General features: G+C 37.9%; 1 protein-coding gene across 1 annotated transcript; it reads right to left on the minus strand.

The window, feature by feature from the left end:
• Positions 1 to 13,191: 13,191 nt before the first annotated feature.
• Positions 13,192 to 14,422, minus strand: LOC106402642 (cold and drought-regulated protein CORA-like). The gene is made up of 2 exons (XM_013843416.3): positions 14,259 to 14,422; positions 13,192 to 13,656 (listed from the first exon to the last, which is right to left on the minus strand). Exons 1-2 carry the CDS (start codon positions 14,344 to 14,346, stop codon positions 13,394 to 13,396), a joined length of 351 nt encoding a protein of 116 aa, XP_013698870.2. The 5' UTR covers positions 14,347 to 14,422; the 3' UTR covers positions 13,192 to 13,393.
• Between the last annotated feature and the right edge of the window lie 200 nt (positions 14,423 to 14,622).

Raw genomic sequence — 14,622 nt, forward strand, 5'->3', positions numbered from 1 at the left:
TACCTCGATTTTAGCTCAATCTACCTCTATACCAGCGGCGGAAACCTTATGTCCTAATATGATGCCATCGTTAACCATAAAATGGCATTTTTCCCAATTTAGGACAAGGTTCTTTTCTTCGCATCTTTCCAATACCTTGCATAAATTATCGAGACAACTCTTAAAATTTGATCCGTAGACTGAAAAGTCATCCATAAAGACTTCCATAAAGTCCTCAATCATGTTTGTAAAGATTGACATCATGCAACGTTTGAAAGCTGCGGGAGCATTACAAAGACCAAATGGCATTCTGCGATACGCAAATATTCCATAGGGGCATGTAAAGGTCGTATTTTCTTGATCATCCGGATGTATGGGAATTTGAAAGAATCCGGAATATCCATCAAGAAAACAATAATATTGGTGATTGGCTAAACGCTCCAGCATTTGATCAATAAAGGGCAGGGGAAAGTGATCTTTCGTAGTAGCAGCATTTAATTTCCTATAGTCGATACACATCCTATGTCCAGTAACGGTACGGGTCGGGATGAGTTCATCGTTTTCGTTCTTCACTACTGTAATACCTCCCTTTTTGGGTACAACATGTACGGGGCTTACCCATTTACTATCCGAAATAGGATAGATAACTCTAGCATATAGGAGTTTAATAATTTCCTTTTTGCCTACTTCTTTTAAATAAGGGTTTAATCTCCTTTGCTGTTCTACCGACGTTTTTACGTCGTCTTCCAAATGAATACGGTGCATGCCGAGATCAGGAGAAATACCAGGAATATCATCGAGAGAGTACCCGATTGCTTTCCTGTACTTGCGTAGTTTATTTAATAATAACGCAAGTTCTCCGCTAGTAAGATTAGCATTGACAATAACAGGACAGGATTGGTCATAAAGAAATGCATATTTAAGACCATTGGGGAGGGGTTTTAATTCAACTTTTGGTGCTTTGTCTTTAGACCAATTAGATAATGAAGATGGTTGTCGATCGATGGCCTCCCTGAGGTATCGATCGACGATAATGTCTGAGTCATCATCTTCTTCGATGTTCGCAACCTCGATACTTGCATCCATCAGTCGCACGTAATCGTCTGTTCTGTTATCTATGCTGAAGATCTCCCTTTCTATATGGGTAAGGGCATTTTCTAAGGGGTCGTCTGAGCACATGTCTATGAAAGATTCTTTTTCCAGGTCAGAAACTTCTTCCACATAGAAGGCTTGGTCATCTATCAAGGGTCGCTTGATTAGCTTTTTCATATCAAAGATCATCGAGATGTCCCCGATGTTCAAATTTATCCATCCTTCTTTCACATCAATGATCGCTCCAGCTGTAGCTAGGAATGGCCGACCCAGAATGAGGGGGTCTTTTGGTTCCTGTCTGTATTTTAACACAACAAAATCCGTAGACACGAAGCAATTATTAATTTTTACGGGAATGTCTTCGAGAATTCCTTCAGGTACTCTGATAGATCGATCAGCTAGAACCAAGGTTATCGGAGTTGTCATAAACTCATTATAACCCAAGGTTACTGCAACGGAGTAAGGCATAAGATTTACGCTAGGGCCAAGATCACATAGTGATCGAGGAAAACGCGTGTTCTGTATATTGCAATCTAGGACGAAACTACCAGGATCAGGCCTCTTAGCTGGAGCTTCTCCTTGAATCATGGCGCTTACTTCCTCTGACACCATCAACACGCTATGTTCAGCAGTTGGATAATTTGGAGACGTCATATCCTTCACATACTTCTTTATCGAGAGTGCTATTTTCATAGCATCACTAAGGGACATCTCCATAGTAAGTTTATCCAATGCTTTCTTGCAGAACGCATATTCTAATGATTTCTTAGTCTGCGATTTAGGAGGGTATGGGGGTAGGGTTCTATAGACTCTCTCAATCGTTGGTTCAGGTCGAGTGGGACGTCGATCGATAGGGTTATTCGGATGTTGATCGACGACAGGATCCACTGGTCGGTCAACGTGGATGCCATTCTGTCGATCGATTTCGGCCTTAATTTCCGCCGTCTTCTACTTCGAAATCTATAGTCTTTTCCTTATTAATCTCAGTGGTAGACTTCCCGTTTTCGCGAGAAGATTTTGGGTCAGGGTCATCAAGAAGTATATAGGCTGAGAATCGCTCTTGCATGTTTCATCAGCATTGGCAGAATTGCCAATTTCGGTGTTGGTCTTCGTGTTTGTCGCAAGACGTTTCCCACTACGCAACATTACGGCACTGACTTGACGTTTCGAGTTTAAATCAGTTCCCCCGGGAAGACGTCTTGTTTCTCTTTTGATGGCAGTCACAATTTCAGCTACTTGACTTTCTAAGTTTCAGATAAGTTCACCCAAAGAATCTGCCTTTTCCATTAACTTTCCGTAAACCATATTTATTTTTCCGTAAAAAACTGACTTCGCTTTACTGTTGCCAGTAAGTGCTTGTCTGATATTGAACTTTTCCTTTCCAGTGCGTGATTTCACAGCAATGTCATAGGCTTTGGTGAAACTAACAATGTTAAACACAGAATAGGGGGCTGAATAGCTTGCCTCTTCTTCTAATTGATTTTCCATATCGAACAAGGCATCATCTTCGATCTGGGCTATATCAGATAGGTGTTGATTCTGAAGAAAAGAGTGGAGTGAATTGATGGAATTCTTGATCTCTTCCAAATCTGAATTATCTTTTGAATTTATCGAATTTCCTATTTCTTTATCCATCTTTTCATAGGATTTTCCCGTTGCTACATTTTTGATAAGGCGTCTACCATCTTCGGGGCTCCTAGTGACGAAATTTCCTTCACTCGCCGTGTCGAGTGTGGTTTTGTAGCTCAAGTTAACACCTCCATAGAAGATGTTAAGGAATTGTGGTTCTGAATAACCATGATGGGGACATTCAAGTTCATAGCTCTTGAATCTTCCCCAGGCGTTTTTAAACGATTCACGTGGATCTTGGCAGAATGTAAAGATTTGTCTCCTTATGTCCCAATAGCGATCATCATCGAAAAATTTCTTAAGAAAGGCATTTCTAATCTGTTCCCAACAAGTAAGGGATCCTGTTGTTAAACAGTTTAGCCATCTGAGAGCTTCTCCCTCTAAGGAAAATGAGAATAGTTTGCAACGATTGTATTCATCTGGGATTAATTCTTCCAAACCTTCGATGTGATCTTGTGGGTGCTCAGAGAGAGATCCACGAAATGGGTTTCGACGAACCATACAGTAGTAATCTGCATTAAACCTAGATTTCTTGGTATCGTCTCCTGGTATTTTAATAGCGGACCTATTGGAATAGGTTCTACCAGGGTCTAGGTAGTCTTGCATAGGCAATTTTATCTCTTCACCTTTTATCAAGGTGGGATTTATCTTAACAGGGATTTCAGTCCCCTGTTTAGTTTGGCTAGTTTCATTGCTTAATTGACCTATTGGTTCAGTTTGGACTACTTCCTCATTAATAAGCTCGGTAAGAGAAGACTTACCTGCTTCCGGCTGGGCGGTGTCGATCGATATCGGGAGCTCGGTGTCGATCGATGTCGGGAGCTCCGTGTCAGTCGATTCTTCGGTTTCCACGTCGCTCGATATCATTACATCTTCGTCGATCGATGCTCGGCCGAGTTCTATGTTCTCCATTCTTAGTGTTTGCGTAGACAGAGAAAGAAAGAAAACTTAGCAAGTTTTTCGTAACAAGTCTATACTAAATTCTAAATTAAATCTAATGGTAATAAGAAAGAGTCTCCGGCAACGCACCAAATTTGATATCACTTAAATTACCCTAATGAGTGAATTACTCTCTCAGATAAGAGGTTCAGATGTAGTACTTAGGGATCGAATCCACAAGGACTCTAGGATTACTCAACAGATCTAAGGTATTAGAAATAAAGATAGACTAAGAGGTTTATTTGCTTAAAAGCAGTAAATGATGAGTCGAATAAGGTAATTGTTCGGCGGTTTAAGTTGAAGTTGTTTTAAGGATGGGAAACCAGCTAGACTTAGGCAAATTCTCAGGTATGAAAAGCATGTAACTTAGTTTAGACTAAAGGGTTTGACGGTTTATGAACTCAAACAATGGTGAACCAGATGGGTTTCTTTACTAGATCTCGGATCTCAACTGTCGTCTATTGATCTCGAGAAAGAGTCGATCGATGTGACTTTATGCACATCGTTCGATACACCTTTCAAACAATTGATCGACACAACGTTAGTCGCGTCGATCGAGGGTTCTTCTAGCAAGCTTTGTGAGCGGGTTTGAATCTGTTCTCTAACCTTCTAGTCCAACTCTCGTTGTTATCTAGTCAGTTAGATCATGCTGGCTAATTCAGGTATTGAAGGTAACGGTTGGTTATCTCAATTAATCCTAAGGTCTAAAATGAGGGTGATCAATCCTAATTTTACCATTAAGTTCAACAAGCATGAAAGAACTATCAAAACACCTTTTTAACAATCTTATTAGCAGCACATATTTTCAACCTTTATGAGAAACATAAATCTAACAATTGGGTTTACTCAGACATATTCATGAGAGACAAAGTCATGATGGTTTGAATAAAAGTCAAATGAAATATTGAACATAGAAAGTAAGAGTAATAGAAATAAAGGAGTTCATGATCTTCTCTGTTATGCAGTCTGAGATCGATCTCTCTAAATCCTAAGATCTCCTAATAGTAGCCAAAATGCTCCATCTCCAAACTAGGTCTTTAGGCCAGTCTGCCTCTAAAATGATACAAAACCCTAGTACATATAGCCTCACAGGCGGCTAAGGGCTTAGGTTACAATTAATAAACTTTTAGGAAATGAAATCTTCAAATTTCGTGATTAATCCTCGGGTGATCCAACATCGATCGATGTCGCTCAACGGTTATCGATCGATGTCGCTCAACGGTTATCGATCGATTTGAATTGGCTCAGGTCGATCGATATTGCTCTTCAAGCGTCGATCGATGCTGTACGCGTAAAACTACTCCAAAGCGTCCCAAAAGCATCATTTCCTTCTATTAAGTAACTGAACCTGTAATTGCTTTGAAAAGACTCTAAAACATAGTAAATAGATCTTAAAACACTTATATACCATGACTAAAAATGGGTGAAATTCATGGTATATCACTTTGCCAACATGTTAGAGGCAAAGTGTGCTTTCTTGTTTTATTGATTTTACAGCAAAGGTTTTCTAGGATTTTTAGTAGATTGGAGAGAAGATCCAAAGAGATTTGTGATTAGAACTCCATTGATACCTATCTATTTATCAATGAATTTTTTATACCTTATTGATGTTATGAATTGCTTGGCCATGTCTGAATAGTTCTCTTGCTAGATTTTAGGGTGTAAATAAGTTATGAGGAACTAGCCCCAACTATAGATTGCTAAGTTGTGATATTCATCATTAGGATTGTCATTAATGCATGTCTCAAGATTAGCTACCTAGAGCTTTCCCTAGGAATTGTAGACATAAGCGATTGCTTGCATCTCACCTTGAATCCATCCTAACTGAGCTGAGACTTGCTAGAATAAGCGAGAGCTGATCTAGTAAGCTTTGTGAGCATGTTCAATCCGTACATTAATGTTTGACCAAGAGCGTCGATCGATATTCCTATCAAATAATCGGTCGACGTTTCAACAAGTGTATCAATCGATATTCCTATAGAATAATCGATCGACACTGGTCAATAGACAAACGTAGAAAGCGAAAGCCTAAGGGTTTGTTATTAAGTGTTGAGCTCTATAATATCAAGCATACAACTAATTAGGCATCCGTAGGATTATAATCCTGATTACCTGAATAAAAACCCTAAGTCTAGCTATTTTCATTTAAGTACCAAAACCCCAATCAATCAATCGAGTAATTACTTGCTCACAAACTTGCAACTTTACATTTAAAACATTAAACAGCCTAGCTTAACAATTTTGATTAGATTTATTAGGTTCCCTAGCTCCTTGTGGATTTGATCCCTAAGTACTACAACTAAACTTCTTATTTGAGAGACTAATTCACTCCATAGGATAATTTGAGTGACATCAATCAACGATACCCCGTCGAAAGCAGGTAAGTTTTCTCTTACCAATCATTCCATTCTCTAGGTGACTGATTCAGTTCGTAGAGAGATTTCCTGAGAAAACATACCATATTTTATTTTCCTTTCTTCATGTATCCCTCTGGCTGCTCCATGTAGACTCGTTCCCTTAGCACCCCATGTAGAAATACTGTTTTGACATATAGCTGCTACAGTTCTAGATCGAAGTGAGCCACCGCAGATAGTAGAAACTGTATTGATACATGTTTGACTACCGGAGCAAGGACCTCGTTGTACTTTACACCCTCAACTTGAGCATATCCTTTTGCCACTGATAGACCATGGATTTGACCCACTTTTACCCATGGTTTATAATTGTTTTAACTACTATTTATTAAATTCTAGAGTCTATTTAGTATTTTGGAAGAAAGTGATGATTTTGGAGCATTTTGGAGATATTTGGAGAAAGCATCCGAGCTGACCATCGAGCACGACCATCGGTCGATATTGGGGAAGAATAATCGATCGATGTTCACATCTTGACATCGATCGACAGCGAAGCGAGCAGAAAGCCCGTTTTGACCCAGCTGACTTAGAGCCCAAGTCTTCACCAATTTACAAGATTACCCCTGACGAGTTTTAATCTAATTATATAAGCTTTGCCAACATGTTAGAGAAAAAGTGTTCTTTCTTGTTTTACTATTTTCAAAGCTAAAGATTTTCAAGGATTTTTAGTAGATTGGAGAGAAGATCCAAAGAGATTTGTGATTGGAATTCCATTGATATCTATCTATTTATCTATGCAGTTTTTATACCTTATTGTTGTTATGAATTGCTTAGCCATGTCTTAGTAGTTCTCTTTGTTAGATTTAGAGTTTAAATAGGTTATGAGGGATTAGCCCCAACTATAGATTGCTAAGTTGTGATATTCATCTTTAGGATTGTCATTAATGCTTACTTCTAGATTAGCTACCTAGGAGTTGTAGACAAAAGCGATAGCTTGCATCTCTCATATCACTTATATTACCCTAAAGAGTGAATTTACTCTCTAAAATAAGAGGTTCAATTTCAGTACTTAGGGATCAAATCCACAAAGAGCTAGGGAACCTAATAAATCTAATCGGATTTGTTAAGTTGGATGGTTTAATGATTAAAATGTAAATTTGCAGTTTTATCGAGCAAGTAATTGCTCGATTGATTGGTTGAGGTTTTGTTGCTTAAAAGGAAATAGCTAGACTTAGGGTTTTTATTCAGGAAACTTGGAATTATAATCCTACAGATGCCTAATGAGTTGCATGCATTATAATGTAGAGCTCAACTACTAAGCAACAAGTTGATCAGCTCTCGCGTTTCTGGACTTGTCTATTAACTAGATCTAATGACCCAAACAAATGTGTTCGATCAATAGCAAGTGTCGATCGATTATCCTATAGGGATATCGATCGATACACCTTTCACTCCGTCGATCGATTATCCAGTACGGATATCAATCGACGCGCTTCTAGTTAAGCTTTATGCGTGGGTTGAATGATGTTCATTAAGCTCACTAGATCAGCTCTCGCCTTACTCTTAGCAAGAATCTTAGCTCAATTAGAATTATTTCAGGATGAGAATGAAGCTATCGCTTTTATCTACCAATCCAAGGGCAAGTTCTAGGTAGCTAATCTAGAATCAGGCATTAATGACAATCCTAATGATTTTTATCACAACTCAGCAATCTATTGTTGGGGTTAATCCCTCATAACCTATTTAAACGTTAAAATCTAACAATGGAACTACTCAGACATGGCCAAGCAATTCAAAACATCAATTAGGTAAGAAAACTTCATTAGAATAGTAAATAGACATCAATGGAGTTCCAATCACAAATATAACTTTGGATCTTCTCTCCAATCTATCAAAATCCTAAAAACCTTTTGCTGATAATAGTAAAACTAGAAACACAAGAAATCACACTTTTGTCTCTAACATGGTGGCAAAACTTATATAATTAGGTTAAACCTCGTCATGGGTAATCTTGTAAATTGGTGAAGACTTGGGCTTCAAGTCGGCTATGACCAAACGGGCTTTCTGCGTGCTTCGCTGTCGATCGATGTTCACATCAGAACATCGATCGATATTTGTTCCTCAATATCGACCGATGGTCGAGCTCAATGGTCATCTTGGGTGCTTGCTCCAAATATCTCCAAAATGCTCCAAATCATCACTTATCTCCAAATCATTCCCTGATCTTATAAATATAATAAATAGATTCTATAATATAATAATTAGTAGTAAAAACACCTATAAACCATGGGTGAAAGTGTGTCAAATCCATGGTCTATCAATCTCACCCTGAATCCATCCTAATTGAGCGGTAGATTGCTAGAGTGAGGCGAGAGCTGATCTAGGAAGCTTAGTGAGCACATTCAACCTGCACGCTAAAGCTTGACCAAGAGTGTCGATCGATATTCCAATCGAATCATCTGTCGACGTTTCAACAAGTGTATCAATCGATATTCCTATAGAATCATCGATTGACACTGGTCAATAGACAGACCTAGAAAGCGAGAGCCAAATGGTTTTTATATAAGTGTTGAGCTCTATAATATCATGCATACAACTTATTAGGCATCTGTAGGATTATAATCCTGATTACCTGAATAAAAACCCTAAGTCTAGCTACTTTCATCTAAGTACCAAAACCCCCAATCAATCAATCGAGCAACTGCCTTGCTCACAAACATGTCTTTTACATTTAATCATAATCAACCTAGATTAATTAATTTAATTAGATTTATTAGGTTCCCTAGCTCCCTGAGAATTTGATCCCTAAGTACTACAATTGAACTTCTTATTTGAGAGAGTAATTCACTCCTTAGGTTAATTTGAGTGAGATTAGCCACCAACCTTCCCTTGTATCTTGGTGGCTGATTCTCTCTTGGGATTCTGGTTTCAGCTTGAAGATCCACTTATTTCCGATCACCTTATGATCCTTTGGTCTTTCTGCATAATCCCAAGTATGATTATTTTTTAGTAACTCCATTTCCTCATCTGCTGCTCCATTCCAGAGCTTCCAATCTTTTCTTTTCAAAGCTTCCTGATAGGTCTTAGGCTCCTCCATCTCTATGTCTTCTGAGCTCGCCAATGCGTACGCCAGAAAGTCGGCGTTTTCGAACTTAGATGGTGGTCTTATAACCTTACTATGTCCCGAGCAAGCACATAGGTTCCTAATTCATCTTGTTCATCACAAGAATTTCCTGATTCTGACTCAGTATCATCTTTCGAATCTGCAATATTCTTTCATGTAGTGTTCTGATCTTGAACTTGAGCTTCCACTGAAGCTCCACCTGAGTTTGAACTCTCCCCTTCACATATGTCTTCCAGCACACTTCGGAAAGTGACTCTTTTGTTTGTAACCTTTGACTCGGATCTTTCTTCAACACTCACTTGTTCCTTCTCAAGATCCTTGAATAGTTTCTCTTCATTGAACACTACGTCTTTGCTGACAGAGACCTTCTGCTCCTCAAACAACCATATTATATATCCTCGTGTCCCTTCAGCATAGCCCAAGAAGATTCCTCTAGCTGCTCTAGGACTCGTCTTTTCTATGACTTGATGAACATACACAATACAACGAAAACATCTCATATGTCCATACCCTAGTTTGTGCCCTGACCATCTTTCCTCAGGTATCTCAAACTTGATTGAAGCACTTGGTGACCTGTTGATCACATATACTGCTATTGACGCTGCTTCAGCCCAATTGCTTCCATCAAGACCCGTCCCAGTTAACATCGATGTGACTTTTTCTATGGTGGTCATATTCATCCGTTCTGAGATCCCATTTTGCTGAGGCGTGTAGAGCCATGTCTTGTGTCTTCTTATATCGGCTTCCTTGCACAGCTGATCAAACTTTTGGTTGCAAAACTCCAAACCGTTATCAGCCCTTAAGCTTTTAATCTTCATGCATATTTGATTTTCCACCAGTGCTTTCCATTCTGCAAAACAATTAAACACTTCATGTTTAGCTTTCAGAAAATAATTCCAAACTTTCTTAGAGTAATCATTTGTGAAGGTTAGGAAGTATTGAGCCCATGATAAGTTGGAAATAGTGTTTGGTGATCCCCAAAGATCAGAATGGATGTAGTCTAGAACCGCCTTCGTAGTGTGTTTTGCCTTTGGGAACTCAAGCGTCCCTACATCCTCCTTCTTCAGATATCATCTCCTAACCAACGTTTCCATTGATCGAAGACTCATATGTGCAAGCCTTGTGTGCCATCTTTTCGTGAGATCAACACTCCCTGCTGCTGTGATTGCTTCTTGTCTTCTTATAATGCCCTGGAGATAGTATAATCAGTTGTTATACATTCCAGACAGCACTTCCATGCCTCCTTTGTAGAACCTGACCATATAGTCCCTTCCATTGTAGCTGCAACCAGACTGTTCTAGTTGTCCATAGGATATCAAATTTCTCTCCATCTCTGGGATATAACGAACTTCACTCAATGTGACCGATGATCCATCCTTGTTGTCTATGGTTATTTTTCCCATTCCTCGAACTATGCAGAATGAGTTCTTTCCTATCATCACTTTATTCCCTTCAAATTCCACAAACTCTGATAGAAGATCCCTTAGTTGCGTGATATGAAAAGTGCAACCTGATTCCAACACCCACTTTTCATGTGATACTATCAGACTGACTGTCAAGGCTATTGGCCCTGGAAGATCCTTTGCCACGTTTGCTGAGTTTCCTAAATTTAAGGAGTGAGATGTTTTTTTGCGTTCTGGACAGTCTAGTTTCCAGTGTCCATCGCTTCCACATATCCAACAAGTCTTATCTTGTTTTACATTATACTTGCCTACTGATTTAGGCCTAAATCTGCTCTTTAATTTGTTGTTCCATTGCTTGTTGTTTCCTGAATCATTTATGGTCGATGTTCATCCCCTTGACTCACTGTAAAGATCCTTTGAGTGTATGCCTCTTGTTGTCAACCTCTTCTGCTTTATCTCCGCCTCCTTGGAGTATGCCGCAGTGATGACTTCGTTGACAGTCAGCGTGGCTTTCCTGGTCCATACTGTATGGTATGTACCAATGGCTCATAGGCTGTAGGCAGCCAGAGATTAGTTGAATGGCTTGATCTTCATCTGAGAAGTAGATCTTGATACTTGCCAAATCAGCTAGGAGCTTTAGGAAAGAGGAGTAAAAGTTCTCTTCCATTGGTTTATTTTCTTCCATCCTGAAGCAAGAAAATTTCTTCTTGAGATACATGAAGTTTGGCAAAGACTTTGATTGGTAGTCTCTCTCAAATGCTTTCACCATTCTAAGAGTTGTAGTCTCATTCATTATCTTCCTCAAGATTACATCACTAAGACAAGTGATGAATAGACTCCTAACTCTTAGATCTCTTTCTGCCTTCTTTAGGTTTTCTTTACTTCGACACCTTCTTCTAGCTTTGTTATATCAGATTCAAAACTGGTTTCTTTCTGGAGTACTGATACCAGGCCTTGAATCTCTAACTGTGTCATCATCTTGAATTTCCAAAGTCCAAAGTCACCTTTCCTATCGAACTTCTCGATCTCGAACCTCCATGGCGTCGGATCCATCCTCTTTGATGTGTGATTCCTCGCTTCTTGTCACCTGCAGATAACCAAGAAAACAATCCCACAGCAACTAGATGCACAACCAAAGATTCAAGATCAGATCAATTTAGTATAAGAGTAGAATTTACAATCCCGATCAACCTCTTCCCGTTGATCGGTGCTCCTCGATCTTTACTCCTCGTAGAACCAGATCGTTCTACTGAATCCGGACCTTGATCCGGTCTTCTGGATCCTTCGAATGCCCTAGCCGAGCTCTGATACCACTTGTAGAAGAATCCGATCTCAATACACACTTGTATTGTATCTCAATGATTTCTCTTGACTATCGAACTCTTTGATTCTATCGATCTCTCATGTCTCTCATTGTTTGAAGATTGCGACTCCACACACACACTGAAAAAACCCAGAACGCAACACGAAAGAATACAATTGACAAGAAACCACACGAAGTTTTAGAGTTCCCTATACTTTGGGTACATCTCCTTCAGGATCGGTACCTGGAATTCACTATCTCTGCTTCGGTGGTGGAATCATCTGCTTCGGTACCTGGATAACATGAGAAGAAGACAAGGCCGTTAGGTTGTTATGAGGTGTTATCCTCTGCTTCTCATCATTCTCCTTTTATATGCACGTGTAACTTCAGCTCTTGGGCTTCACTCTTTCACCAGAGGCCCAGCAGAATCTTTATCGCTCTTCTTTACTACAAACGTCCAGGCCTAGTTGTGAACGACAAGCCCAGTCCAGATCAACTCAGTCACTTGTCAATCTCACATAGAATATTTTTGGAATATAACTATTTTATATTTTTTAAAATTTTTAATTATGTATGCCATTTTTGAACTACATTAATTATGTATTGTCATATATATATATATATATGAATTGTGGTTCATCTATTTAGTTTGCATTATTTTCTCTTTTAAAATAAATTTATTTAATAAATAAATGTATTTTAAGTGGTAATATTTTGTATTATTTGTTGTTTTCATAATAAGTAATATTTTATTTTTAATATTTCAAATTCAAACAAAAATATTAATAAAATATAGTAAAATTATAAAACAAAGTATATATGACTTATATTTAAACATAGAATTAAATTTTTAAGTTTACGTTTAGACATAAAATTATATTTGTTTTTGCTGTTTTTTAAACAGGATTATGTGTGTTTTGGTAATGATATTATATTTTATTATTTCCACAATAAATATTTTACTATCGATAATATTTTCATTTCATTATTTTATAAGCAAAAACCAAAAACAAAAAAAAATATATAAAATCATAATTCATGGTTTTAAAAAAACTAAAATATATTGCAAAACTAAAAACAAAGAATCAAAATCTTAAATCCAAAAACCAAAAACTAAAAACCAAAATCTAAAATTTAAAATCTAGAAACCAAACAAACAAGCATCCCCGTAAATGGATCTTGATTAGATTGGTAGTCTGGATCTAATTGATTGTGGTTCGGTTAATAATTAGTTAGAAAGGTAGTGTCAAATTGTTTTTGTTATACTTTCTATTTAAAAAATAATAATTTGAATAAATAAAAGAGGAAAGGCTCCAAACAAGAATTTTTCAGCCATTTTATATCTTTTTTGGTATAAAATTCCCAACATAAACTACAAACGATTTTATTTTTGCAAAGAGGGCATATTACAACTCGAACATAGAGACATTACATTACGAAACTTTATTCACCTAATTTCTTTTATTTGACTTAAGTAACTTTTACAAACTCACCATGGTTTTACTTATAGTCATACACACATGTGTATACATAGATTAAATCATCCATGGTGGTTAAAGTATTGATAGATTTAGTTGCCAGTCTGAGTCTGCACAGCTTCTGCACCGTGTCCGCCGTGGCCTCCTCTTCCTCCGTGTCCCCCGCGGCCTCCTCTTCCTCCCTTGTATCCTCCACCGCCGTTGTATCCTCCTCCCCCGTTGTATCCTCCACCTCCGTTGTATCCTCCACCACCGTTGTGTCCTCCTCCTCTGTTATATCCTCCTCGTCCGTTGTAACCTTCATTTCCGCCATGGCCACCACCATATCGATCAGGTTGCACAGTGTCCTCACTCTCTGTTTTCACCGTACATATCCAAAACAAAGCACCTCAATATTATTTCAAAGATATCTTTTAGCACGTGCATATGTGCATTGCACTCCCCGATTATTGAAAAAAAATTCGCTTAAAACTATTCAAATATATATAATTTCTGATCTCTGGTCAAAAAAGATAAATCGCATCATTATATACCTTCAATATAAAATTTGCACCGAACATCTAAATGGTTTGAGATGGCCTGATACGTATAAAAGGTTTCAATATCATACATATCGTCTTCTTTTTTTTTTTTTTAATAAAACTGGGCTATTCCAACCTAAAGGCTCGACTAATCTCCGGAGAGCCTACCAGCGAAAGACAAACCTGGTTCCTCTACGGGGGAGTTAGATATTCACACCGCCTAGCTACTACACATATCGTTTTTCTTACTAGACAAGTAGACAACAACATCATACTTAAATGTGTTTTGACTTAGGAAGTCCAAATAATTAACTAGCATTCAAACAAACTTTCTGGACTTAAAACGGACGAAATGGTATGATGAAATTATGAAATAGTACTTTAGCACCACAGCCTCTGGAACTACTTTTATTTTATATAGAATAATTTTACGTACCCGACTTCTGTGCAGATGCTGCGGCCATTTCTGACACAACGAGAAGAAATGCAAAGACACCCAGCAGAATCAAAGTCTTTGAAGCCATTTTCTTTAACTGAATTTAAGTTATAACACTCTCTTTGTCGAAAAACAGGTGATGAATAAAATGTCAGTCTGCATGATCTCTATTTAAAGAGAAAGAGGAGGAGCGGATGAGAAAAGCCAAATAACAAAAATTCAATAAAAAAAATTTAATTTTTTAATTAAAAGAAAAAGAGGGAGAATTTATCACAACATTGGATTTGGAATTTTATAGAATTTGAATACCTACTAAGTTCCAGAAAATCTAAAATTAAGGTAAATGTTGAAAAATTATTGCAAT

The sequence above is a fragment of the Brassica napus genome, unplaced genomic scaffold (genome assembly GCF_020379485.1).
Source record: "Brassica napus cultivar Da-Ae unplaced genomic scaffold, Da-Ae ScsIHWf_1108;HRSCAF=1574, whole genome shotgun sequence".
In the NCBI taxonomy this organism is placed as follows: Eukaryota; Viridiplantae; Streptophyta; class Magnoliopsida; order Brassicales; family Brassicaceae; genus Brassica; species Brassica napus.